This window comes from Trachurus trachurus (assembly GCF_905171665.1).
Source record: "Trachurus trachurus genome assembly, chromosome: 5".
Taxonomy (NCBI): Eukaryota; Metazoa; Chordata; class Actinopteri; order Carangiformes; family Carangidae; genus Trachurus; species Trachurus trachurus.
Genome location: NC_139896.1, coordinates 10,419,915 through 10,446,154, shown reverse-complemented (window position 1 = coordinate 10,446,154; position 26,240 = coordinate 10,419,915). Strand labels below are relative to the sequence as shown.

General features: G+C 40.9%; 4 protein-coding genes across 5 annotated transcripts; 3 read left to right on the top strand and 1 right to left on the bottom strand.

The window, feature by feature from the left end:
* Window positions 1-2,140: 2,140 nt before the first annotated feature.
* Window positions 2,141-7,158, bottom strand: zbtb49 (zinc finger and BTB domain containing 49). 2 transcript variants are annotated; one of them, XM_083972467.1, is made up of 8 exons: window positions 7,120-7,158; window positions 6,548-6,747; window positions 4,695-5,827; window positions 4,525-4,571; window positions 4,343-4,416; window positions 4,138-4,220; window positions 3,801-3,962; window positions 2,141-3,004 (listed from the first exon to the last, which is right to left on the bottom strand). In XM_083972467.1, the coding sequence occupies exons 2-8, from the start codon at window positions 6,697-6,699 to the stop codon at window positions 2,277-2,279; spliced, it is 2,379 nt and encodes a 792-aa protein (XP_083828593.1). In that variant the 5' UTR covers window positions 6,700-6,747; window positions 7,120-7,158; the 3' UTR covers window positions 2,141-2,276. The 2 variants fall into 2 exon arrangements, with proteins under 2 accessions (XP_083828593.1, XP_083828592.1); XM_083972466.1 differs by having other exon boundaries at window positions 7,101-7,151.
* A 927-nt stretch (window positions 7,159-8,085) lies between these two features.
* Window positions 8,086-10,964, top strand: lyar (Ly1 antibody reactive homolog (mouse)). The gene is made up of 8 exons (XM_083971680.1): window positions 8,086-8,536; window positions 8,654-8,768; window positions 8,863-8,970; window positions 9,093-9,173; window positions 9,681-10,008; window positions 10,292-10,360; window positions 10,533-10,618; window positions 10,738-10,964. The coding sequence occupies exons 1-8, from the start codon at window positions 8,415-8,417 to the stop codon at window positions 10,873-10,875; spliced, it is 1,047 nt and encodes a 348-aa protein (XP_083827806.1). The 5' UTR covers window positions 8,086-8,414; the 3' UTR covers window positions 10,876-10,964.
* Window positions 10,965-13,040: 2,076 nt separating this feature from the next.
* Window positions 13,041-18,094, top strand: tmem128 (transmembrane protein 128). The gene is made up of 5 exons (XM_083971520.1): window positions 13,041-13,220; window positions 14,531-14,663; window positions 14,918-15,079; window positions 17,113-17,221; window positions 17,358-18,094. The coding sequence occupies exons 1-4, from the start codon at window positions 13,094-13,096 to the stop codon at window positions 17,210-17,212; spliced, it is 522 nt and encodes a 173-aa protein (XP_083827646.1). The 5' UTR covers window positions 13,041-13,093; the 3' UTR covers window positions 17,213-17,221; window positions 17,358-18,094.
* Window positions 18,095-20,570: 2,476 nt separating this feature from the next.
* Window positions 20,571-24,645, top strand: otop1 (otopetrin 1; the record flags this gene model as incomplete). Its single annotated transcript, XM_083972070.1, has 6 exons — window positions 20,571-20,955; window positions 21,280-21,416; window positions 21,752-21,810; window positions 22,015-22,145; window positions 23,371-24,272; window positions 24,471-24,645. The coding sequence occupies 6 exons, from the start codon at window positions 20,571-20,573 to the stop codon at window positions 24,639-24,641; spliced, it is 1,785 nt and encodes a 594-aa protein (XP_083828196.1). The 3' UTR covers window positions 24,642-24,645.
* Window positions 24,646-26,240: the final 1,595 nt, after the last annotated feature.

Below are 26,240 nucleotides of genomic sequence, written 5' to 3'. Positions count from 1 at the left end.
ATTACAGTGTAATGAGTCTCTTCCAAATGCTTCATCCATCCACACCAGAAGGGTTCTCTCAAGCCCAGGTGTGTGTCTGTGAATACGCAGGTTAAAAATACATATTGTAAGCCTGTGTGAGGTGTACGTTCACATTTTTATGTTATTTCTATCAGCTACAGATGAGCCAGCGTCACATTTGTGGTCTGAGATGTAGTTAACACATTGTATAGGAAACAAAACTGTGTGAATAAAAAACAAACTACAACTTTAACATGCAGGTATCGTGAGTAATAGAGTGTGACAAGAGCACAAGAACGTAGGAATATTGTGACATAAACATATCTGACACACACACACACACACACACACACACACACACACACACACACACACACACACACACACACACACACACACACACACACACACACACACACACACACACACACACACACACACACACACACACATGATGACACTCTTCTCAGAGCGCGAAGCATCAGGGTCAGGTATACACTTCCCCTACCCAGAATCCCATCTTGTCCATCCGTGGTCGGAGTCACTGACGGAAAGGGAAATGAAGGAGAAAGGACACCATGATAACAGACATATCCGATGTGTTGCTAGGCAACTAATCCAGCAGGCATTGGGGTAACAGGGCCAGTATGTTTTGACAATGACAGCCAATTATCGGCCGCCTATCTTGCAGCGAATGCGTCCTGCTTTAGTCTCGCGCGCTGCAGTGGTGCTGCACAATGTTTACTGGTGCACAGTGTTTATGGATGTGAATCACACTTTTACTCCATAAAAAAAAAAAACACCAAATCCATCCCATGAGCAATGTTCATACCTCCAGGCTCTTGGTCAGAGGGGACAGGGGATTACATAAGGTTTTACAGATGGGCACAGATTAAAGGAAAAAACCTGAAGGGGTCACTGAAGAATGATGACCACACACTCGCCAGATCTTCACCCATCAAGGACCAACATGTCAGAGTTATGCATTTGCACTTTCCACTGCAATTTACTATTTTATGTCTTGCTGTGAATGATGTTGTTTATTGTGCAGCTGGGAAACTGAATTTCCTTCGGGATAAATAAAGTATTTATCTATCTATCTATCTGACTACAGTGTCCACCATCAACTAAACATCAAGAGAGGGAGAGATTGTGTTCAAACACCATGTGAACAAGCACTGAAGCTGCTCTGGCAGCACGTGGTGGCTCAACACCTGATACTCAGGCATTTTTAGTTTAGTCTTTCATTTAAGTTGTCGCCTGTCTGTATGTTGAGTGTATGTTGCTAGTAGTGTTTGTGTGTGTGTAACTGATTTGAAGGATGTAGAGCTGATCCATACCTGTGACTTTACAGTATCTGAGGTTTTCTCACAAAATTCCTTTTGCACATTTAACAAAAAGTTGCATCACAGGATCTCTAGCTCCCTCTGTTGTCCTCTTACCAGGACAACACTTCACTAGTGCAGGATTTAGTAGCTCAGTATAGCTCTTTATTATGTGGACCTACAGTATATGTTCTGTTGTACACTCATTAAAAAACAATTGGAAGAACATGAGATTGCTTCATTGTTAATGTGGTTAATATACATTTAATTTCATAATTTGTCAATAATGGCCTGATGTTTTCATTTCATTATACATTGGCTGAGTTCTTACTGGATAATCCCATCCTGATTTTGTGGTAATGACATGGTCCTACTTCTCATCTCCTGCATTATTACTAATTAGTGAATTAATAAAAAGTGTAATTCTGTCTCCTCATGTCCCCAAGATATAGCAACTAAATAAGAACGCAGACATTGAATAGAATTTACATCCTTTATTCTTATATGAATATAATACTAGTCAATATTTGACACTTATAATTGAAAATAGGTTTTTGCCTTTTTACAATTTAAAGTGCAGTGCTATATATACAAACTGAAAAACTGTTATCAACTGTGATGCATCATTGGATGTTAGCTGGGTGAAATTTTAAAGGAACAGAGGGCAAAAAAATACATACAGCTCTTTATGGGCTCTAATGGTCACACATGTTGTACTTGTCCACGTCCACGTCCTGATAAGTGATGTCACCGTAGGTGTCCTCCATCACCTGTCCAACTTGGACGTGGTCAGAAAAGCATCACAGTCACAGTTTTCATCCTTATGAGTAAATGTGTTATTAAATTGATATGAAAATGTAAGAGATTCTCACTTGGTCGGTTTAAACCAATGAAGAGCTCAGTAAACATTAGTGAAAAGTGTGCACCTTGTGAACTATTGGAAGAAGTGTTTTATTGCTCCATGTCATTGTCATTCTGCAGAGTTTTCATTGCCAGGCCCCACAGAGTCACGCTGGAGATGAACTGGCCCTCGTTGGACCTGTAGGAGCCACCGGTGGGCCTGCTGCTAGAGGATGTGAATGAACTGCACTGACTGTCTGAGGGAGGCAGGTAGGGCCTCCCCACCAGACCTCTGCCCATCTCCACCGACATATTCCCATTCTCCACATAGGGGCCGTACACAACCTCCTGAGGTAGGTGGGGTTTGGCCAGCTTCATGTGGTCGCTTCTCTCCTGGTGGTTGGAGGAGAGGAGGTGATGTGGAACCAGCGATCGCAGCTCTGGGAGAGGCGTGGGGGTGGAAGCTGGGCTGAGGTGCATGCTGGGGGAAGGAGTCTCTATATGCGGTGGCTGCGGTGGTGAAGGAGCAGGCGGCGAGGGCTTGTCCAGCCCTGTGTGGGGTATCATGGTGGAGTAACTCTGCTCACCGGTGGAGGCAGGAGGTTTACTGTGGCTGACGGCTTTATGAAACGAGGCTGCTCCCTCTGAGCTGCCCGTCTGCTCGGAGCTGTCGGTGACCGGGCTGTCGGCTGGAGCCCCTTTGCAGTGCATGTTGCTGTGTCTCCTCAACATTGCAGAGCGGGTGAAGCTTTTACCGCAGGCGTTACAGACGTAGGGTTTCTCACCGGTGTGGGATCGTATGTGACGCTGTAGGTCCCCCGAGCCAATAAAGCACTTCCCTGTGTTCATTAAAGATACACACTGAGTTTAAACACTGTGCATTTGTTAGAAAATTTACTTTTTAGTCAAGAGTGGGTGATGAATGCTAGGTAAAAAGAAATGTCATCAATGTCAGGTGGTGTCAAGACTGGTCCCTTATAATATAGATGTGTTTGGCATGTTATTATTTTAACGTTTACATGCAAATTTTCACTTGGTGATATAATTTCAGGTTGTTTTGTTCCCTTTCATACATTTTAGGCATAGTTGAACAGTTCACTGATAGTATTGGTAACAAAGGTAATTTTGTGTGCAATTATTGTGACACTGAATTTCTGTACCATTTAAGGTCTTAAGTTTTATAAATCATGGTAAACGCAGTAGACAAAGCCGTTACTTGTGCACTTTATCTCCGCGAACAAAACTCTTACGGTCCCCCTACCTGTGGAATGTGTTTGTCAATATGTTCTTCATTGTCATAGTTGCCTTTTTGTCTTTTTGTGTTGTCTACATTATTATGTGTACTGTTATTGAACTGTTTTTATGTTTATGGGACTCTGGACGGAAACTAGAACCTTGCTATAATCCGGCACATTTACATGTTTTTGTCCATTAATGTGCACTGTCCCATTCAAATAAAACAAATAAAGTAAAGTTATATTAATCCTAAACAGGCAAAACTTAAAGCAGATCATTTTGCACCCGTCTCAAATTTTTATTATTAAATATAATATATGATTATAAATGTAGCTGTCTCTACTGAATCTACAAAACGGCAAAAAAAAACTTTCAAAACAGACTCAGACTGCTCCTTACCACAGGTAGCACAGCTGTGTGGTTTTTCTCCAGCGTGGCGAGCCTTGTGCTTCAGAAGTTTTCTGTGCGTGTTGAAAGATTTTCCACACTGGTCACAGGTGAACGTCTTGTCCGTGGCATGAGTCCTCTTGTGCTCCTTCAGATTGCTCAGGTTGTTAAATCCTGGGTGATAAACATGTACAGAGAGTGACACATTGATGTCATGAGCACAAAATGTCAAAATCACAATTTTCTGGACTGATTCTCTGTAAATTCTACAAACTAGTTTTTGACTATGCAGAAATATTTATGTGCTGTGTAATGAGGACTATTTATTGTGTTGAGATGTGTCACGTACCTCGACCACATATATCACACAGATGTGGCTTCTCTCCCGTGTGGACCACTTTGTGACGATGGACATCTCCTGATGCCGTAAAGCTGGAAACCACAGATGAATATTATAATAAATATATTAATAACAGATTTGGTTTAGTCCGAGAAGGAAATTAGGGAGAAATTATTAATAAACGAGGACATGGTATTAATTGGAGATACTTCACCTTTTACCACATAACTCACAGATGTACGGCTTCTCTCCTGAATGTCGACGCAAATGGGTCTGTAAATTTCCAGCCTGTAAAAAAAAAAAAAAAGGTAAAGAGAATTACTTACATATTCTTGTATAATCTGACAACCCAACAACAGCTTTACCAAATCAGAATAATACTGTACTGCACTGTACCTGTGAGAAGTTTCTCCCACAAACATTACACTGAAAGGGCTTCTCACCTTCAACAAGAAAGTAAAAATTCAGGTCTGATAATATCATTACAATTAATCCTACAAAATCATCAGTTCAGCTTCAGTGTATTATTGTGTATAACGGGTTATTATAAGGTAATTATAACATACCGGTATGTGAGCGCTTGTGCAGCTCCAGGTTGCTCGGGTGTTTGAAAATCTTCCCGCACGCATCACAGCAGTACTGCTTGTGTCCTGTCTGCTGCTGTGGCTCTGGCGCCGCCTGCAGAGTCTCTTCCTCTTGGGTCACGGGAGGAGGACTGGGATGTTGTACATCCGTCACCGTCTCAGGAACCTTCTCCCCACCTGCAGTGATGCTGTCGACGGGAACTTCTCGAGTCTCAGCCTGAACCAAAGCCTCCTCTTGATGATGGCTCTCTTTGGGACAGCTGAGGACAGGCTCGCTGACAGATTCAGCACACATCTCTTCCAAAGCCTTCTGAGACCTCAGGTAGTTGTATTTTTTCAGGTACACGGCCTTCTTCGGGCGCACCGGTCTGTTGAGCATGGAGTCTGCCGAGTCAGCGTTGGGAGTATTTAAGTTTTCCGAGGGTGTTAAAGAGGAGACCGGGTTCTTTTCCACAGCCGCTGATGTGCTGGGAGGATTCGGCTGGGCTGTGTTTCCTGAGCAGACAGGTGTGTTGCTCCCTCCCTGGTTGACCCCGAGCTGACACTGCTGTTCTTCCACTAACACCAAAGGACCTGGACCTTGATTTAAAGCTGCACTGTTGGTCTGCATTGCACTTTGTTTGAAGTACTGCTTGCTGTAGAAGTTACGGAGCTTGTAGCCATGGACCAACTGTTTTTCTACGGGTGCCTGAGTGCTGCTAGATGTGTCGCAGTTATTCGAGCTGTTATTCGGCACAGACACCTGCACCCTTTTGGTATGGTCCATGTCATTGCCGAGGCTGGGTCTCTGAGCGTCAGAGGGACAGTGGAGGTCGACATCATGAGGAAGACTGCTACCCAAGAGGCAGTCGTGCTCAGAGCTCAGCATACCTGGGAGAGAAAACGAGGGGATCTCCACTGGTGGAGGACAAGGCTTGAGGAAAGTATTACACATGCTCTGCACATTTGGAACCTGCAAGCACTGAGCGATGTCCAGCAGCGCTTGTACATTATCCTGGTTGATGTCGAGGTGGGAGGTGTACATGTAGTCCAATATTTGCCCGATGCCACCAACATCCTGGATAACCAAGTTAAACACCTCGTTCTTCTGACTTGGTGAGTTTTGGAACAAAGACCTGAAAAGAAATGGAGTGAAGGTTCACTCAAAATTCACAAATATGCCATTAGATTAAAGGGATAGTTCACCCAAAATTCAAATTTCACTCATTATCTACTCACCCTCATGTCGACCAAGGGCTGGGAGAAGTTTCAGAGTCCTCCGTGCCTTCTCGGAGTTACGGGAGGGTCCGCGCAGCAGTATTTGTCCATATAATGGTTGTGAATGGTGCTCACTTTTCTACGTCCAAAAAGACAAACTAAAAAACAAATACCTCCATACTGCTCGTCTGTAATGTCCCTCTTGTATTGAAGCCCCGACATGAGAAATTGTACCGAAAAAAATTAAATAAGTCTATATTTTAAGCTTGTTTGCAGCGGAAGCTCCCAGTGTCTCAGTTCACTGCTCTTCCTGTGTCAGTGCAAATCTGCACTGACCGGCGGAACAATTTCTCATGTCGGGGCTTCAATACAAGAGGGACATTACAGACAAGCAGTATATGGAGGTATTTGGATGTTTTTTGGTGTGTCTTTTTGGACGAAGAAAAGTGAGCACCATTCACAACCATTATATGGACAAATACTGCTGCGCGGACCCCCCTGTAACTCCAAGAAGGCACGGAGGACTCTGAAAATTCTCCCATCCCTTAGTCGACATGAGGGTGAGTAGATAATGAGTGAAATTTGAATTTTGGGTGAACTATCCCTTTAAATATATAAAGTTATGTATGTGAAGGTACCTGAAGTAGGAGCTGAAAGCAGCCAGGACATTTTTGTGGGCTTTGAAGCAGACACCTTTGACCACCAGCATGCAGTCACACAGCAGCCCCTGGATCCTCTGCTCCTGCAGCTGCTGCAGGAGGTAGGAGCTGTGGCTGGACAGGGTGTCCATGGTCACTCAGCTGCTGAACCACTCAGCTCCAACTTCTCCATCTAAAGACTAAAGAAGAGGAAAACATACATGTCACTTATGAAGGAGTTCATTATTCGTGTGCTCAACCACTCTGTGAAGTATAATCAAATTAAGAGTGGTGCAATCAAGTGTTGACAACATGTTTCAAATGGTAATATCATGGTGTATTATTCAGATACATAATTCAACAACCGCGCAGAATCCAGTGTCTGTGCTGCGAGACCACCCATGCAAAAATTGGACATTTGCTAACGAGTGAGCTACAAAGCTAAGCTAACCGACCACAGGTCTGCGGACCGGCGCAGCGTCGGAGAACAACAAACTGGAAGTCACGAAAATGTTTGGTCGCATGTCGTTGGCGATAAAGAGAAGTTAAAAACCTGCATCAAATGTTTCCACCTTTCATTTGGATGATCGGTCACTTTTTCGAGTGCGACAACTGCTGCGTCACATCCTGGTGCAGCTTCTATTACGGTCCGCCGAAACAGGGACGGAATACAAAATAAATGCTTGAGAAAGATTTCCACACCTTCTTTTTACAGTCTATATGATTGACACACCACGGGGGTGAAGTTGACATGATGAAAGTCGACGTACAAGATTTTTCAATTTTAAAAAACGAAACGTTTTCACAATTTGCTTCACTCTGGTTTAAAGATATTCGAAATGGACAAGTTGGAAATAAAAACAAACAAACATACAGTCATACTGGTATGTTCTTCTTTTTCATGATCTTGCAAAAGCTATAAACATTAAAACAAGTGAGAGCAACTCCAAAAAATCTCAAACAGGTACATTAAATATTTGAAATAAATGACCAATCTCCCCAAAAGCAAAAGAGTTACAATTTAAAATTGTTCAATCAATGCTTATCCAGCCGCAGAAAAACAGAAGAAAAGAGGTTTTGATTTGAGGTGGAGCCATGTGGCTTACTGGCTTCTGTCAGGATTCTTGTCCAGTAGTGACACAATTCTGTTAGACTTTGTTTGACTGGTTAAAAAATGAAATAGAAAATATCACACCCTTTAATAAAGAACAAATTATTTTATTAAAAGATAAAGTCCCCCCCAAAAGGTCAGATCTGATAAACATAGTTATAATTTTGGATATGAGATTTAGTGCCTTGGATTTGTGTTTACTTTTTTTTCTTATCTATTTTCTGTATTTAAAGCCTTGTAGATTTTTATTTATGAAAACTGATGCCATGTGATAAAAAAAATAAATAATACAATATAGAGCCTATGTAAATATTTGAAATCTACAATAAAGTTTTGTGGGGGAGAAACTCTGGTGGGAACTGATCCTTGGTCAATTTTGCACACGGAAGACTAATGCTGCAGCTACAGCGCCCATCCGTGTGGTCACGTGTGTTTTGAAAAGTTTGCACGGATGGAAACCGAAACGAGCAGGATCGTACGTCGCTTTGGAGTGCGATTTTGAAGGCAAACGGTTTTAACGTCGCAATTCGTCACGTTAACGCGCACGGGAACGGGAAACCCTCCTCTAGTCCTCTAGTGGTTTGTTATATTACACTCTGTATCCTGGCAACGTAACTAACTAGCCCCCTCCTTCCTCTTGGCTAACGTTAGCTCGTATCTGCGCCTGTTTCGTTGCAAAGGCTCTTGGCGTTTCATTATCAGACTCGCCAGTCATCAGTTTTTTTTCTGTTTTTTTCTTCTTTATTGTTACTCAAAATGGTGTTTTTCACCTGCAACGCGTGCGGGGAATCTCTGAAAAAAGCTCAGGTGGATAAACACGTGGGCATGTGCCGGGGCTGCCAAGTGCTGTCCTGCATTGACTGTGGAAAAGATTTCTGGTAAGAAACAAACAAAAAAAAAACTTTCTGATTGCTGTTTTGCTTTACTGTTAACTTAAAAAAAAAGATAAATAGGTCATTAAATCAACATGATGTTTCTCCGCACGTCTTGAACAGGGGTGATGACTACAAGAACCACCTGAAGTGCATCAGTGAAGACCAGAAGTATGGAGGCAAAGGCTACGAAGCCAAGGCGAACAAAGGAGACGTGAAGCAGCAGCAGTGGCTCCAGGTGAAGCGCAGATTAAATGATATCCTTGTCTGTGGAAAACTTAACATATAACTTTGAATAACTGACCTGTTTTTTTTGTTTTTTTTTACTGTAGAGAATCAACGACGCCATGAACAAACCAGGGGTCAGTGCAAAGTTAAAGGATGTGCTCAGACAAGTCAGCGCGTACGATAATGTTCCGAGAAAGAAGGCCAAGTTTCAGGTTGGTGTTTCTTCAAACTGCAACAATGATGTAATATAATGCTTTACTGAGTGTAGTGGATTGACAGTGGGGGTTACTTCCATGGATGAACTCATTGTTTTCATGCTGTGGCTCTTCCTCAGAACTGGATGAGAAACAGTCTTAGAATAGCCAACACCGGTATTCATGATGAAGTCTGGGAGATCCTCAATGCAGCTGACAAGGTAAGTTTCTTCAGTCATAGGTTGCTCATTTGTTTGTTTGGCTGTTTCCTTGTGTGATATCTGCTGAAATTCAATTAAACAACTGGCTTAAACATAATGAAAACAGCTATCAGGTTTACATTACTTATCCTGCAGGGTCATGGGGGCTGGAGCCAATCCCAGCTGACAGGGGTACATCCTGACCCAGAAAGGTCATAAGTCTGTCACATGGCCGACATATAGGGATAAATATGCATGCTACACATACATGCTCACATTCTTTGAAAACTATGCTACAAATGTTAATTTTTTTCATGTGGTTAATAGCATATTAATGCATAAAAGCCAGACTTAACTGTGTTTGAGGTGGTTGGTTTGCAGCTCTGATCTGATCAGGGGCGACATGGCAGAAATATGCAGCTTTTGCTCTGCCGTGCCTGTAATAAATTATGAAATTATGTCATGTAAAGAGAAAATAGGTTTGATAGTCTGTGTTTTCAATATGTAAACAGATTTTCTGTCTGACAGGCGCAGGAGGCCCCTCAGCAGACCAAAAAGGACGAACAGACAGCGGCTGAAGTCAAAGCGGATACTAATGGAAATGAAAAGCAGAATGGGGAACCCAATGGTGAGAAGAAGAAACTGAACAAACGGGAGCGCAAAGAGGCTCGTCAGCAGAAGAACGGGAAAGCTGCGAAAAATGTGGAAAAAACAGAAACGCAAGACCCAGAGGAAGAGCAGCCAGGCAAGAAGAAGAAAAAGGACAAAAAGAGGAAGCGTAGCTGTGAAGAGGATGAAGATGAAGAGCAAAACGGGCACAGTGCTGAAAACAAGGCATCCAAGAAGAAAACAAAGAGTAAGACAGACATCTTTCTGACATTTATCTCTTGCTGTCAACCAGTATGGAGGATATTCTCTAATAGTATCTAACAGTTGTGATACAATGTTTGTATAGGCAGTTTTGTTTAGTGAAATAATGAAGATAAGGAAATCAAGTGCTACTATCTGGTAACATTAGACACTTATGTTTAAGTATACTGTTATGACCTAATAATCCTCCCTTTGCCCATCTATTTATTTTTTAAGCAATAGAGTTGAATTTTCCTCTATACTATAAAATGTCTCTCTTCTCTTTCCAGCTGATGAAACAGCGGAGGCTGCTGATGCAGACATGTCAGAGGAGACCGAGGACCAAACAGCGCCCAAAGGTAACGTGGTTCTGGTGCATGACTTTGAATGACGTGTGTTTAAGTTGACTAATGATGCTGTTAAAACGTGGAGCCACCAGGGGTCAGTGTTGTTTGTGAACAGAGAGAAAATGACCGTCTGTGGACGTTCTCCTTTGCCAGAAGCTAATTTATGCTTCTGATCAACTTACAGGCAAATTCAACTGGAAGGGGAGTATCAAGGCAGTGCTGAAAGACTCACCTGACCAGGAACTGCCAGTGAAGAAACTAAGGAAGAAGGTGAGGTTTGGAGTGTAGCATCCCACCTGGCTTATAAACCCAGGATGTTCTTGTAATGAATATGAATACATGGAGGTAAAAACTGTCTGTGATTTTAAGTGCTTGTTCATCTTTCACAGATTGTGGCAGCTTACTACTCTTTCACTGGAGATGGAAATTTTAAATCGGAGGAGGAGGTTCTAGCGCTGTTCAACAAGAAGATCAACAGCAATCCTAAATTTAGAGTTCTGAAAGAAAGAGTTAGACTTATAAACTAGACTTGTTTATATCATCCCTCTGACATGAGATGTATGTTGTGTTCATAGACTTTTAAAATGTTATGGCCCTCATGTTGTCTGCCATCCTCCCCTGGTTGCTTTTGTACAGATGACATAATCTCAAAGATTAAATCATTTTATAACTGTATTAATGTGTCCTGTCCCTGACTGCACTGAGTCTGATTTTTACAGACTACCTCAGAACATGTCAGTGTTGTTTAATGTATAAAATGACAATTGTGATAGACCGTTGCTCCCTTGTACATTCCTAGCCCACGGTAGGGCTGGGAAATGGCACCTTATCTGTGGGATTGGATGTTGGAGTGGGGGAAGGGAAACAGGAGAGGTGCACCTGAGGTGAATTTGACTCTCACACGGGACGAAGCTAATGCACATTCCTCGGCACCCCGAACGGGGTTCACTTGGCCAGGGACACAGAAGCTCCATAGAAGCAAGATGCTTGGTGTCAGCCTCAGGTGAAGTTTTAATTCTGTCTGATTTTTTCCACCATTAGAATGAGCAGCCTCTGTGCCCTGTGTGCACACACACAGAGGAGGAGCTACAGGAGGAAATCTGCCCAGCTTTATGAAGCTCAGCTAATCCCAGCTGGTTTAACACTGATGTCCATTCATCACACTGCTTACCTGTAATTGTATATTGCATACTTTGGGTATTAGTCAAGCTGTTACTAAAGTTTGCAAGTATTAAAATGGTGTTTTCTAGTCCTTATTGGGATTCAGTATTCCTTGATACTTTGTTTTAATCCAGACCCCACAGGATACCCAGAACAACTGAAACTAAGCTTGTCTTTACTGTTGTAAAAACAAATCCAGGTTAGTTTAAAGTTCCATTACCAATTAATACGGTAAAAGGGGGCCTTGCAATATGCCAACTTTGGCAGTTGGTATGACCATCTCATAATGTTGTTCAATGTATGTTTATTCTATGTATGTCAAGTTATTTAGTCTATTTTCGGTCTTTGTAATTGTCAAAAAAAATGTTTACGGTGTAAAGTAAAACCGTACAGATTCACTCTAAAGTTGTCATTACACAAAAAGTGTACAACAATGGGTACACCTATTGTATGTTGCATGTATTGTGATCAGGTTGTACTGACCAGGTATTTAGTTTCTTACTAATCCTTTGACTCGGCACTAAATTTCTTCAGTGTGAGGTAACTCTGGAACAACAGCTGTTCCTCCATGCAAAGTACCGACCCAGTTTACTTGTTTGCGGGCAGAAGTCCCATTTTCCTAGGTGACAACAGACCAGAGAGGTCGGTTTACCCCATTAACAAGGTTCGAACATGAAAACCAAACAAGCTATCTATTACAGGACTGCTGTGTTAGTCCACATTAGTTTTAGATACTTCAAGTAGAACAAAAGTAGGCAGTTGTGACTGTTGTGCTCCTGAAATACAGAATGAGTGGTAGCAGCAGCCAACAATAAACTATTATTCATGTTTCTTCACTGCACACATGGCCTGTCTTTGCCTCGTTGAAAGTTTTTAATTGAGAGTGAAATAGGACAAAGGTATCAGCAGTGTCAGATTCTTGCCAGCGCTATGTAAAGGTAGACATTCAAGATAAACGTTGGAATACAGCCAGCGACTATGCATTCTGCAAAGTTTATGAAGGATGGGAGCAAATCTGCCTGGTAGGACTTTTGTGTGTGTGTGTGTGTGTGTGTGTGTGTGTGAAAACATACATCCTATTGGGGATATAATCTTTTCCCAGACCAGTGGTCCAGTATGTTTAATGCTGTTTGCATCAAGATGGTTCCTCAGGCAGATAAACACAAAATACCTTTATTTATCTCAATTGACTTTGTCTGACACTGTTATCTGCATTGGAGATAATGAACACTACTAGCAATTGTAGTCCTCTTTTTTTTTAAGGGTTTAATGTAGCAAAAAATTGATACTCTTATTGTAACATTTAATGTGAGTTTGAGTTTCAGTCTATGGTTTCAATGAACTGCCCTTTTAAAAGATAATAATCAGTGTGCTTCTTTTTAATCTTTAACATTAATTATACAGTTAATATGTTATGTGTTTGTTTAAGATGTGTATCTAGCCTATTAGTTTTTATATCTCAGTTAAAAAAAAAAAAAAAAACGACAAAAACTACAACTGTCGCAAACTGCCACGTCATTAAAAAGCGACTCTGACAGAGCGTTGCTTTGTAATAGCTAGTTAGCATTTAGCGCTTAGCCTCCAATGCAATTTAATGAAAACATCAACACAATGCTCAACGACAGTGAGCTGGCGACGCTGCGGAATCGATTTAAGAGAGATGCGGAGCTTCTTATGCAAACAACGAGATCGGGGGACGACGATGAAAAGAGTAAGGCTCAGAAACATATGACGAGCTAGCGTTTATTAGCCAACTTTAACAGCTTTTTTTTGCAACGTTACAAACGGTGGTCTGGTTTGGGCGTTAACGTCCTTCCTGTGGCATAATGTTCAATAAACACAGCTTGTCTGATTACCTGTGCAAACATTAGTGTTAGAGAAGTCGCCAACATTTACTGGTTAAATCTGTTGAGACTTTTTCTTTCACTCAACTAACGTTATGATTAAATGCACTTAGTTGACAGTTTAGTAGGATCTCGTGGTTGAAAAGAAATGAACAGTTTTGTAAGTTGTGTTTTCATAAAAGTACCGTATGTCTTAAGTTACGGACTGGTGAATTGGGCTGCATTGGTGTTTATGTTAATGTCCCTAATAAATTGACAGTTGACTGACTGTCAACGATTGTGTCTACAACATAGTCTCAGGGTAGGGGTGGGGTTGTAGGTAGATTGTACAGTACACAATTGTCCAAGTTTGAGCCCCCCCACTGGCAGATATCCAGCAATTCTTGATTGTTTTGACTGTGAGCAAACGCTGTGTCAGCTCTGCAACATAGTACAGTGAAACTTAACTCCAATGCTGTCCCTTGTCCAAGGGTCATCTCTTTGCCCAGTGTAAACTGATGACTGTAATACAAGCAACAGACCAAGCAGTTGTCATGCCAGTGGTCATCGCTTTCATATAAATGGCTGCGTATATTACAGTTTACACTCCAGCAGTGGTCCTTCTGATAAGGCTAATTGTTACGCTTTATCTGGCTTACAAGTTGGACCACCAGACCTAACTTTGATTAAAGATGTAGGCCAACTATTTGTCTGAGGCATTGAGTTCATTGTGAACTCGGCACAGAGTAGACCAGCATGCTGAAACACTTCAGCAGCCAACAACAGGCTCTGATATGCTTAATCAACCAGTAAATTATAGAGATTAATGGTTTTCTGAGATGTAAGATTATCTCAAAGAAAACTATCAGTTTCTCCTCAAAAGCTCCTTAAACCTGAAAGGCAGGGATTTAGCACATTCTGTTAAGGCAAGACTAATCTCATATTTAGTAGTAAATTATATGCCATTCTGTAACTCTTTCTGAGCCTCTTAGTATTTGGTCTATGCTAAGTGATGTGGCGTTGGTGTTTAACATATGTTCTAGATATGTCTGATGTATTTAATGGTAAAACATTGTAAAACTAGTCAAACTAATCTGTACTGTACTTATCTACTTTTAAAGTCCTGAATGAAAGCTAATGAATGTAGCTCTTATTCAGCTCTTATAATTTTAGAGATTTATTTTTTATTTTCTTTCAGGTCAGGAGGAAAAAGACGCCAAACCTCTCCCTCGCTTTAACAGACATTCCATTTTCTGGCTCATGGCGGCCGTAGGTGTGACCTACTACGTGGATTTCCTCCGCAATATCATGGAGAACGATGACATCAAAAGGTGACCGAGTTCACAGGAAGACATAAAAATCACTGCAGATCTCTCATATACATTTATATGTAATCCATTCTATAAATGTTCTTCTAGGAAACACTCTATTATTATTATTGATGGTTGTTGCTCATGGAAAACACTGAAGAAAAGAAGTGTGTTCCCCTTTTCAGTGGTAAATGATAGAGATTGTCTTTTTGTATCATAACAGCTACAACTACATTGTCATCAAATTATCCCTCTTTATCCCCATATTTTTTCAGTTGGTGGTTCAATGTGGGCCTGGTACTCCTTGGGATCTGCCTATCCCTGGCCATGTTTTGCATTGTGTACCTGGAGTGGTTCAAAGGCATCCAGCACTATGACCAAGAGTATCCTGCCATTCCTCCCCTCACCACCGCAGCCTTTATTGCTGCATCATGCAGGTAAACCATTCAAAAGAGTCAAAGTGCAGACTGCTTCAATGAGCTGTATAGTGACATTGGTATCTGCTTAAAAAACATCTAACATCATCATATTTAAACATAAAAGGGCACTCCCCAAACTGCTGCCATAGGTAAACTATTATCTAAAATGTCACTGTATTTTTTTTAACTTAAAGGGGAATTGCCTTTTTTTTTTTTACAATCTGGACCTTATTTCTAGCATAAAATACGATCATTTACTCACCCAGATAACTTTGGTGTTATTACGAGTCCTTCGAACGAGATTAGATCATTTCACCAATATTTTGTTATGATACGCTAGTGCTATTCCCCTCTGAGTCCGGGGTTACCTGTGATCAACATCCGGGGTCTGTAGGTTGACCCACTAAGCTCTGACCTGGGTGATATCATCTCTGAGCGCTACACGGCTCATTCTGATAATAATGCTTCCACTTCGGCATTTGGGTCCATTTTTAGCTCAACTAGCCAGAGCTTTAGTGAGTCCAGGTTGTGGAGAGGAAGCCTGTGGAAGCTGAACTTTGTCCAGCTGCTCATTTTGTTCTGACAATTTGGAAACACGCAGAAACTAACCATAGTATTAGCAGTAGCAACTTTCAGGTAAACAAGCAATAAGGTAAACGGCAATCAGAGATGATATCATCCAGGTCAAAGGTTAGTAGGTCAACCTACAGACCCCGGATGTTGATAACAGGTAACCCCAGACTCAAAGGGTGAAATGAATGAGTTTTGTTGCAGATAATGTGTTAAAATTTTAGAGGCTGCATTCTGCTGTCCTGTAGACTCGCATTATATGGATATACGCAGCTCTCGGCTGGATCTAATTTCGTCTGAAGGACTCGTCCAAGGTCCAGATTGTAAAAAACAGCAATTCCCCTTTAACAATTGATCTTGAATTCAACTGAGACGCCGAGGCCAGACCATTAAAAAAAGAGACCAATATCTCAAGTACTAAAAGATTGTGGGGCGGGTTAAGATGTGTTCACCAGCCTGTTAAGACAGGCTTCGGTTTGCTCTTTAGCTCTGGGCCTTTGACTTTTTCAAAGCTTTTACATCAGTGACTTTACATCAGCTCTCTGCTGTTTCTCACTCTGGAATTAGCTGAGGGTGATTTTCAGCTGATTCTCCTATACCTAGCAATTTTGGACCCAAATTATTTTTCAACTTTAAGTATTGATATCATAAATATTTCCTGATTGTATTTTGGTCCTCATTTACCCCTTGTAACCCAACAAGGGTATTTTCACTTAGTTTGTGTGATTACATGTCTTCTCAGCACTGCGCAGAGCACGAACATGTAGATATTGTTTACAGAAATGGAAATCCATCAATCATGTATATTAGAGAAGACCAGGACAAGGTAAAGAGGTCTGCATCTCATCACAGTACAAAGTGGCGTCTTTGTCATAGAGCTTTTCATTTGCACGTATTCCTTTCATAACTATGAGAGTTTGTGGCTGATGAGCAGTTAAGAAGGGAGTTAAACATGATCGGTAATGTCTCAATTTATCAACTATGAATTGAAATTAGTCCTGGCTAATGCTTCTGGTTTGATCTATGACATTTGGAGTCTTAATCTTAATTGATGGGCCATCAAGTTTTCTTTGTCTTTATGATTTGTCTTTTTTCTTTGCTAATACACACCTGCAAACTGGTCACCTTTTTTTTTAATGTCAACCAGAGTAGTAGAAGTGAATGAAGAGGGTTTTGGTTTTGTAACTTGTCACCTTTTTCACTACTCCAGAGTTTGTAGGTCTGATTAAATTACAAGTCCATTGTCATGTAATTTTTTTTTAAATCAGTGAGTAGAGGAAAGCAAGAAGCTTTAAATGCAAAAAAGTAGTATAGTATAATTTATAGAGCCCTAGTGAATAAAGATTTACATGCATTTACTGTCTTATCAAATGCATTATAAACTGTAGGTCGCTGACACTGTTTGCAGTAGTTAAACAACTTTTTCAATTAAATAAACATTTTTGCATATTTGTAATTTGTTGTTTTTCATTCTCTTGTAGCTTTAACATAGCACTGTGGCCAGTATGGTCGTTCTTCACTCCACTCATCCTCTTCACCCAGTTCATGGGTGTGGTCATGTTTATCTCTTTGCTTGGATGAATGTGAAAGGTGAGGACGAGACTTTTAATTTCCACATTTTTAATAAGAAACATTATGGCCATGTTGAACGCATATATGGAATTAAATTAAATGTTTCAAGATTCTCAGAATCAAACCTAACACAATGTCTTCTTTTGTTTTGCAGCTCCAGAACGGCACCTTGTTAACGGCAGCATTGCATTTTAGTGTCTTTGATATGTTTTCCACCATTGCTCACAGCATTAACACACTGACACACACTCAAATACGCAATACTCAGCTGTAACAAAGATTTTGAGAACGGGCCTTTTTTGTTTTTTACAGAAGTCACGTTGACCTGTCGTAGTGGAGAAAGCACAGGTCTCGGTACAGCACAGTCATGATAATAGTGAGCCAACATGTACAGTACATGAACCATGAAACTGAGGAAGCTAAATGTAATTCAGCCATGTGATAATGTTCACTTATGCTTTCTCTACTGTGACATGTCAAAATGTCTTCTGTTAAGTTTGCCTGTTGTGCTAAAGAGTGTGTGAGCAATGGAGAAAACTTCCAAAAAATGTGTTCCACTATTTATAGCTGTGTCAATAAAAAACAACCAAGTTTTAAAAGATTTATTTTTAATAAGCACTTTGTGGAAAGATCTAAAGATGTCTGCTTATATTCTGTTAAATGTTTTTTTCTTTAATAAATTTTTTATAACTAATTTCAATGCCTTTGCAAAATTATTGCTATTAATTGACAAAGCACAACAGTGAAATAAACGATCATTTCCAGCTGTGCAAGAAGCTAAGAAGAAAGTATGACAACTTCAATAAAAGCTCATGTGACCAAGAGGCCATTTAAAAATTGATTTAAATCTTTTCTCATACTTTACCCAAACTTCAACGCTCGCTCTTATCAGTTTATACACCAATAGATAAACATACTTTACACAAGTAAAAGTCTTGCATTTCAAATTTTTGCTAAAGTCAATGTCCAGATGTATTAAGAAAATTTTGAAATTAAAGAAATTAACAAGAATGGCCTCTGACAAAGGATTTGTATGGATTTGATGTCATTGCATTATTTTTAGTGATGCATCATAATCAAATAGTGGACTCTTAAATCTATATTATTGTTTTGTAATTAACTATATATTGCTAACTTATTAGGGTTGAAATAATACATTTGTATTGTATTCCCCTCTAAAATGTATTGACCCTATTTTTTTTTAGCTTTTAAAAACCTTTGTTTTTAACATGACACTAAGGCTTTTTTCTGTGAGTGAAGCTGTCAATGATTTGTCTGAGTCTCTAGCCAGTTGAAGAGGTTACTCTGATATCCCTGATGTGCAAACACCAGACAGCAAATATGAGGCTTCCAAATCCAATCAAAATGTTCTTAATCAAGCGGCCATTAAAGTTCCCTGATAACAAACAGATTTTAGACTACTCTTTCATTATCACTCTGCTTCTTGGTGATCAGGAAATCAATACTGGGCGGCAGTCGGCTCAGGGGAGCAAGACAGCAAGTTAATGTTAATCAAGTCTCGTGATGCTGTTGCTTGAGAAAAACAAACATCACAGCCAATGAGAGACAGAGGGTCTCCAAGGAAAGAGTGGAAAGGTGACGGGTCCTCCCCAAAACGTGATGATGAACCAAATACGTTACTCACCTCACACGGCGTGTGCGGTCCACATGGGCTTTGTCTGGTAGAAGTGTGTGAAACGACCACGCTAAACATCAAAAGGACAGATGTGCACAATCCTGACAACATAATATTCCTCGCTGCGTAGAACTGTGAGTTGAAGCCATTTCCATCACAAGGAAGTGAGAGGGTGAAAATAATTAGTTTATATTTTGATACAACTTCACCTCATGCGTATAGGTTCGTTTGAAAAACTGACAAAACTGATAAAAGTGAGAAATGATATTAAGTAAACTGTCAGTACTATTAAATTTAACAAGTTACCTTTATTATAATTTACTGCTAAGTGATCAATAAATAATGTCATAAATATATGTATTTATTAATTTATTTTATATTTATCCTCTTTGTTTTGTTTGGTTTTGCTTTTAACTTAAGCTTGCTGCTCTACCTGCTGCTTTTAATTGCCCCTGGGGGACAAATAAAGTTTTTTGATTTGATTTTGATTTCATATCCCTCATCCTATGTTCTCCAAAGGCTTATCGATGCTTTTAAAAATGCGTCTTTTGGTGCAAGCAGCTTGTCAGGGCTGACTCAGAGGTCCCGAGGGACTGAGGAGACTCCCAAAGCAGAATAGGCACTATTGTGAAGCCACAATGCACTTAGCCTATCAGTTTCCTTAATTGTTTTTTTTTTTTTTTTTTTTTTTTTTACATTTTAATCAGTTCTAAGTTCTCTAAAGATGAGCCTTGTTTCTTTTTGAAGGAAATGCATGATTAAATGATTAAACGGTGATTAATAGCACCCACTGATGTATTCCTATCACACCAATCACCTGTGAATCTGTGTCAGCAGAGTTTCTATTGTCATGCTGATTGCGTGGATCCGTCCCAGGATATTTAAATTGTACCAAAGGCTGCTTTGGTCATATCCAGGAGAGCTCTGTGCTGGAGCAGTATCAAACTTCTCCTTCTTGACATCCATTCACAAAAAGCCATTGTGAATTTGACCACTGAAATCTGATTCTTCTTTTTTTCCCCAACCTCAAAGCAAACAACCATATCTCCACCAGCAGTGTGGAGACAAATTAGTTTGCGGAGGTGGCACTTGGATTTGAAGAGCATTAAGCCAGGACAGGTCACTTGCCTCCAGCCTTTAAAAATCGCAGGTTTGTGAAATGCCATCTTCATTTTCATGTCATATAGGCCGTAACATCCGATAGCCGCCCTGAGAGGATTTCAGCAGACTTGGACAGACTGGCTGCCAGCTGCCCCGAAGAGGTGCTTTTGGGCAAAGCTCGTTTTTTCTGTTATTGTGGATAATTCCGCGCTCAGTGTGTGTGAGTAGTTTTTTTTTTTTTTGCATTTTTAGGCGGTGAATGGTTGGCACGGCAAGCGCAGTGGTTTCTCTGAAACATATGGGTGTTTCAAGAAGACGGGGGTCTGGGATCACCAAAGACTGAAACGCAATCTCCCATTTTCAGTGACTCAGCGCCAAATATTTCAGTTTCAGGGTTTCAAGATGACATTGGCATCTATCAAGTCCATCCTCGGCGAGGCTGGACATTGAGACCATGCGTGACCACTGAGCCGAACCTTGAAGATTGAATGAGCATGTTTGGCACGGTACCTCTCCATCTGAATCCACACCTCGCTGCAACAGGTTACGCACCAGGCTTCCCCAAAGTGCACTTATAGCGTGCGACTTTGCGACTCTCCTCTCCTCTCGGTTCTGCGACTTTCATCATACATGTCTCCCACCATGGTGGAACACAGCGGCCTGGATATCATGTGTCTGAACAAGTACTGTCACAGCTCGTCCTCGTCGTCCAGCTCCGAGCACGACAAGAAGATTTTCACCAAATTAAAACTCAATCTGTCCGGGGACTACCCGAGGAAGAACGCAGAGATGCTGAGCGGTCAGTACGGCACCAACTTGCTGCTGATCGGGGCTGCGCTGATGCTGGCCACGGCTCACCACGACTCCTTGGTCAAAGAAGAACATCTGCTGTCCTTTGTCACCTGTCTCATGATCCTCCAGCTGATCTGGATGATGTGGTACATCCTGGTGCGGGACAGACAGAAGAACGCGCGGACTGAGAAAGATGTCCAAGCCACCACATGCTGGATAAGAGGTGAGTTTGTAAGATTATGGCACCAAAGGCGTAATGGCTGATTGATTTAACTCTTGTCAGTGATTTTCTTTTTCTTGTCAGTGTGTTTGGTGATTACTGTGTACTTCAGCCTGCATGCAGCCACCCCAAAGCTTTAGATTTAAGTGTTTGTATTTGACATGACTTGTGAAGCCAAACTTCTCAAAATAAAAAAGAAAAGAAAAGCAAAACAGACTTTGTTTTACCATTTGAATGTATTTATTTACATTTGTTTATGAATTTATTTATTTATTGTTGTAGTATTCTTGCCAATACACTAACTTAACCTTTCTGTTCTCTCTGTAGGTGGTTTGACTCTACTTGCACTCCTCTCCCTGATTATGGATGCTTTCCGAATCGGGTATTATGTTGGCTATCAGTCTTGTGTGTCGGCTGTGCTTGGGGTATATCCTGTCATCCATGCAACTCACACCATTGCACAGGCAAGTTTACAACCCCACTTTCATTTCAATAAGGTGATAATCTTTCAGCAGCGTTAGACACTGTGTCTTTTTTTTTCTGAGCACAACTTAACCAGGTAGGTCTTTGAATAATGTGCTCTTTGTTGTTGAGCGTACAGAGTTGCTGCAACAATATAATCCTATCTTTGTCCATGTTATGTGAGTGTAACAAGGGAAATCCTGCTGGTAAATGGACTTAAATACTACTCAAGTTGATTTTTTTCTGTTTATAAAGTGTGTTATAAATATCTTAATTTGGATAATGTTTTGTCCTGCCTATTATATTAAATGCTCTGTGTTGTATTTTTGGTGTTTAGGTGCATTTTCTTTGGTTTCACATCAAGGATGTCATCAAGAGCTTTGAAACATTTGAGAGGTACGTGAAATTTATGATATTATAATTTCTCCACGTTAGTTGTTGTCATATCTCTTTACCATAGCCTAAACCTAAAAAAAAATCAAAGTCATGAAATGGCTCAATGTACAAAATATAAAGGACTGCATCATAACACTGTCACATATGGTAGATGATGGGTCATCCTTGTTCTCAATCTTGTTTTCAACTGTTTGTTTTCTCCAGATTTGGTGTAATCCATGCAGTCTTTACCAACCTCCTCCTGTGGTGCAACGGTGTGATGTCAGAGGCCGAGCACTTCTTGAACAATCACATGAGAAGACTCTCTGCCCTGGGATACGGAAACCTCACCATAGGTAAGGGCCAAGGGGTCGATTGCTGGCTTGTACCTAGAAGAAAGGTACAATAGTCCACTTGAGATCTCACTTCAATGGATGAAAGTAAAGGGAAGGAGAGGAGGGTCTGTGAGGGGTAGGGAGGTTAGCCCAGCAGGCCCAGCGAGTCTTGTTTGTGTCGAACGTCCCTCTATTAGGTTTCAGGAGACACAGTGTTGCTAGCACGGAGGCCCCCTCCCCAGCCTTTTCCCCACACTTCAGCCACCACCACCCTCCTTGGCAACCCCCCGCTTGACCTCAGACGGCTTTGTCCCCAGGCTTCGTTCTCCCAAGGGTGCTGCAATTACAGTAACTGATACATCTAAGCCGAGGGTTGGGGGGTTCAGCTGCTCCTCCTCATATCCGGCTGACTGTGAGGCTGGCTGCACCCTGACTGTTGTTCCTGTTTTAATTAAAGGGTGCAGGACCATAGTAGTGGCCCGTGGGGGGGTCGGAGGGGGCACATGACAGGGTTTTGTTGAAATAATCTCTAGAGGGCAACAGCGTCACTATCATATGTTGGGGTGGGCTTTACAAGTATAAAAAGTGTATTGTCATCCGTGTCTAAGATGCTTGCGAGTTTGTAGTGCGTACAATTTAAAATCCAAATCAGTAGAATATAGCATGATGCAAACTGTAAAGTTACACTGCACTTAAAATAATGATTGAAGTTTTACCATAAATGTAAACATTAGACTGGCACTTAGTTGAACTGAATTTTTTTTATTCTAAAGAAGAGATTTACTCTTTTGTGGTCTAACTTTTTGATGATATTATAATGCAATTATTATGATGAATGAATTATGAATTATGTTATTTCTGGTGCTCTATATATACAACTCTATATTTAATGCAGATCCAACGTTTTATTCCACCAGATACAGAATATTATCTTGATCTGCAGAAAACTGCACAAACTCATTGATGTCCACAGCATGAATATGTCCTGAAAAAAAAAAAAAGGAAATAGTATCCGCCTTCGACTCAGACGTGCATATGGCCGAATATAATCCAAATCATTGAGTGTATTAGTGTAGACATTAAGGGTCAGACTTCTGATTCTATTTTTTCCTTATAAATAATTGGATAACTTGACAATCTTCCCTCAGATTGTATGACTTTGTTTTTTGTTGATGTTGTTTTGTAGCGATCTATTTCTGATATATCTCAAATCTCATGCGTTTGCATTTGTTTTTGTGTTTTACAGCGCACTCAGAGCCTCTTTGTAACTGCACCACCAGCACTTGCTCTATGTTCACCAGCAGCCTCTACTATCTCTATCCCTTCAACATCGAGTACCACATCTTTGTCTCTGCCATGCTCTTCGTCATGTGGAAGAACATCGGACGGACCATTGACCTTTCTATGAACCGGAAAAGGACAGCTACCAAAACTGAGGGCCTGTCTTTGGGCCCTCTTCTGGGTCTACTTGCTCTGGCCAGCACTATTGGGATCCTGGTGGTCTACATCACTCACGTGGAGTCGCTTCAAACACGACAGTCAGCCATTTCTATGTTCTACATTTACGGCATCGTCATGCTGGTGTTCATGTGCTTTGCCGGTGCCTCAGGTCTACTCATATACCGAGCAGACCATATGCCACTGGACACTTCCAAGAACCCGTCGAGACAGCTGGACACGGAGCTGCTGTTTGGATCCTCTACTGGCTCCTGGCTCATGTCCTGGTGCAGCATAGTGGCTGTGTTAAGTGCCAACAGAAGCCCTCCTTACCTCTGGACCAACTTCATCTACTCTCTGCTAATTGTGTTGGAGAAGTACTTGCAGAACCTCTTCATCGTAGAATCTCTTTACCGCCAGGAGGGAGGAGAAAGGGAGGACCCAGAATTACCATCTGCTCCAGAAATCTTCTCAGTGACTTCTTCCTTAGCCCCGCCGTACAACGGCATCATCAACCGAGCCTATGAGACTCCGGACAGGCCCTGTGTCACCATGGAGAACGAACAGGAGGAGAGCGGTCAGGTCTACAGGAGTCCAAGGAAACCATCGGAGGTGCCCCTGCCTGTGGGAAACAAAGTGGATGAGCCTCCGAATATAAAAAGGCAAATCCTGAAGAACATCGCCGTCTTCCTGATTATGTGCAACATTTCGGTGAGTATTTAAATTTAATTTAATCAAGCAAGGCTCAATCTAAGCATTTGAAATGGAGAATCCAAATCCACTGGATAATTACATGACAACTATTTACAAATGCATTAAGTAAAATTACTTTATTATGTGATCATATGTAAATCTGCTGCAAATAAGCAAATGTATGTGTAATTAATCTCATTCCAATCTGTCTTTCAGCTATGGATCCTTCCTGCTTTTGGCTGCCGGCCACAGTATGACAACGGTTTGGAACAGGAGACATTTGGCTTCAGCATATGGACAACAATTCTCAATTTTGCCATTCCTATGAACCTATTCTACCGCATGCACTCAGTCGCCTCCCTCTTCGAGGTTTTCCGTCGGGTCTGACAAAATAGCAGATGACTGACAATGCCAGATGATATGCACAAGAACACTTGTCACCACCGGCTTCCAGAGACAGTCTCATAGCGCAGGTCAACCGTTCAGGAGGCAGTCTGGGTCACACTCCAGCAGACCTGACAGCAAGCCATGGAGACAAACAAAATGTAGATCCTTGAGTGTGGGGATTACAGAGGAAACAAACCTATTAGCCTGCGTTCCTTGAAGAATTACCTCGTGTAACATGAGGACCTTGATGAACAAAGCAGAACCTTTGATTTCAAGGATTAAAAAGGGCTCTCTGTGCTTCTTGTTTTATAGTCACGTTTTAGTAGGGTTTTCTCACTGGTGCATTATGCAAAATGTCTGATGTATCTGACACATTTTGCACTGTTTCATATTGGTTACTGCTGGTTTAGACTACTTTTCATATCTGAAAATTCAAGTCAAGCCACTGAATAAATGTTACTCTCATGTGCTCTAAAAAGGTACTAGTACTGTATCCCACAAAGCCACAAATGCATTGGTGTACAACTAAGCCCATATTTTACCTGCATTTAAAATGTGCATACTCTATATGGATGAGGTTCTCATTTACTTTACTTAGTAGTTAAACATTTTTAATGGATGTTGTGCAAAACTTTAGCTACAAGGATAGTGACAATCTTAGAATAGCACTAAATTTTGAGTAATCTTAATGAGTTGGAAAATAGTTCTCAGAAGTAATTTAAGGTTCATCAGTCATTGATTTTCAGTTCTCTTGAGGTGAAGCGAGTTATGATGAAATTATGTTACTGGGTGCCACGGTTTTCTATTTACTACTACTACTTAGAGTCCTGTGATCTGTATCCGCAATATATCGAGAAGTACACGGCCAGATGGCAAATTTACCTTAAACATTTTTTTTCAACGTATGGTAACATGAAAAGGAACGTCACAGTGACAAAGTGGGAATCTTGTGTCAATAGTTCCAGGATTTTCCAGGAACATGCTGCCATTATCACAACTGCTACCCTGAAGATCGTATGTTTACATCTAAAGAATTAGCAGTAAAAACAAAACCAACCCAGTCTGTGATATCACTTGTTTGTTCTTGATATAGAGCTCAGATATACTGTCTAGACGTACTGTACAATTCTATGTCAAATCAATATGTAATCTCAGTCAGATGTCCAGCGAGTTCTCAACCTGGTGCTATCCGCTGTATGTAATCTCACTATGTGCCAAGTTGTGGTAAGATCCTTTTTTTTTTTTTTTTTTTTTGGTTAGGTGTAAACTGTAAAATAACTGTTAATGATCTGTAAATACTGCCACACTGATCAAAATCATTCAGAAACTGTGATACAATTTTGCTAAATTCTAATGAAATGGTGCTCATATGAAATGATGTGTACAATAGTGATGAATGTATATCTTTTGCCTGTTGAAATAAAGAATAGTTTTCTTTTTTCATATACAACAACTGTCACATCTTATATCGCCTCCACATTTGTTTTGAACTGTGATATCTTCCTCATGGTTTCCTACTGAATTCATCGCAGGCTGAATTTGTAGTACGCCTTTGCGCCACACGATGGCGCCAAGTAATTATGTTTAATTGTGTTTTAA

Coding starts and splice junctions, on each gene's coding strand:
- zbtb49 (XM_083972467.1), bottom strand. CDS start 6,699: ATGGACACCCTGTCCAGCCACAGCTCCTACCTCCTGCAGCAGCTGCAG. Junction 4,221..4,342: donor TGTGAGTTATGTGGTAAAAG/GTGAAGTATCTC, acceptor TGTGGTTTCCAG/CTTTACGGCATCAGGAGATG. Junction 3,963..4,137: donor GTGTGATATATGTGGTCGAG/GTACGTGACACA, acceptor TTTATCACCCAG/GATTTAACAACCTGAGCAAT.
- lyar (XM_083971680.1), top strand. CDS start 8,415: ATGGTGTTTTTCACCTGCAACGCGTGCGGGGAATCTCTGAAAAAAGCT. Junction 9,174..9,680: donor TCCTCAATGCAGCTGACAAG/GTAAGTTTCTTC, acceptor TCTGTCTGACAG/GCGCAGGAGGCCCCTCAGCA. Junction 10,619..10,737: donor TGAAGAAACTAAGGAAGAAG/GTGAGGTTTGGA, acceptor CATCTTTCACAG/ATTGTGGCAGCTTACTACTC.
- tmem128 (XM_083971520.1), top strand. CDS start 13,094: ATGCAATTTAATGAAAACATCAACACAATGCTCAACGACAGTGAGCTG. Junction 14,664..14,917: donor GAGAACGATGACATCAAAAG/GTGACCGAGTTC, acceptor ATATTTTTTCAG/TTGGTGGTTCAATGTGGGCC. Junction 15,080..17,112: donor TTTATTGCTGCATCATGCAG/GTAAACCATTCA, acceptor ATTCTCTTGTAG/CTTTAACATAGCACTGTGGC.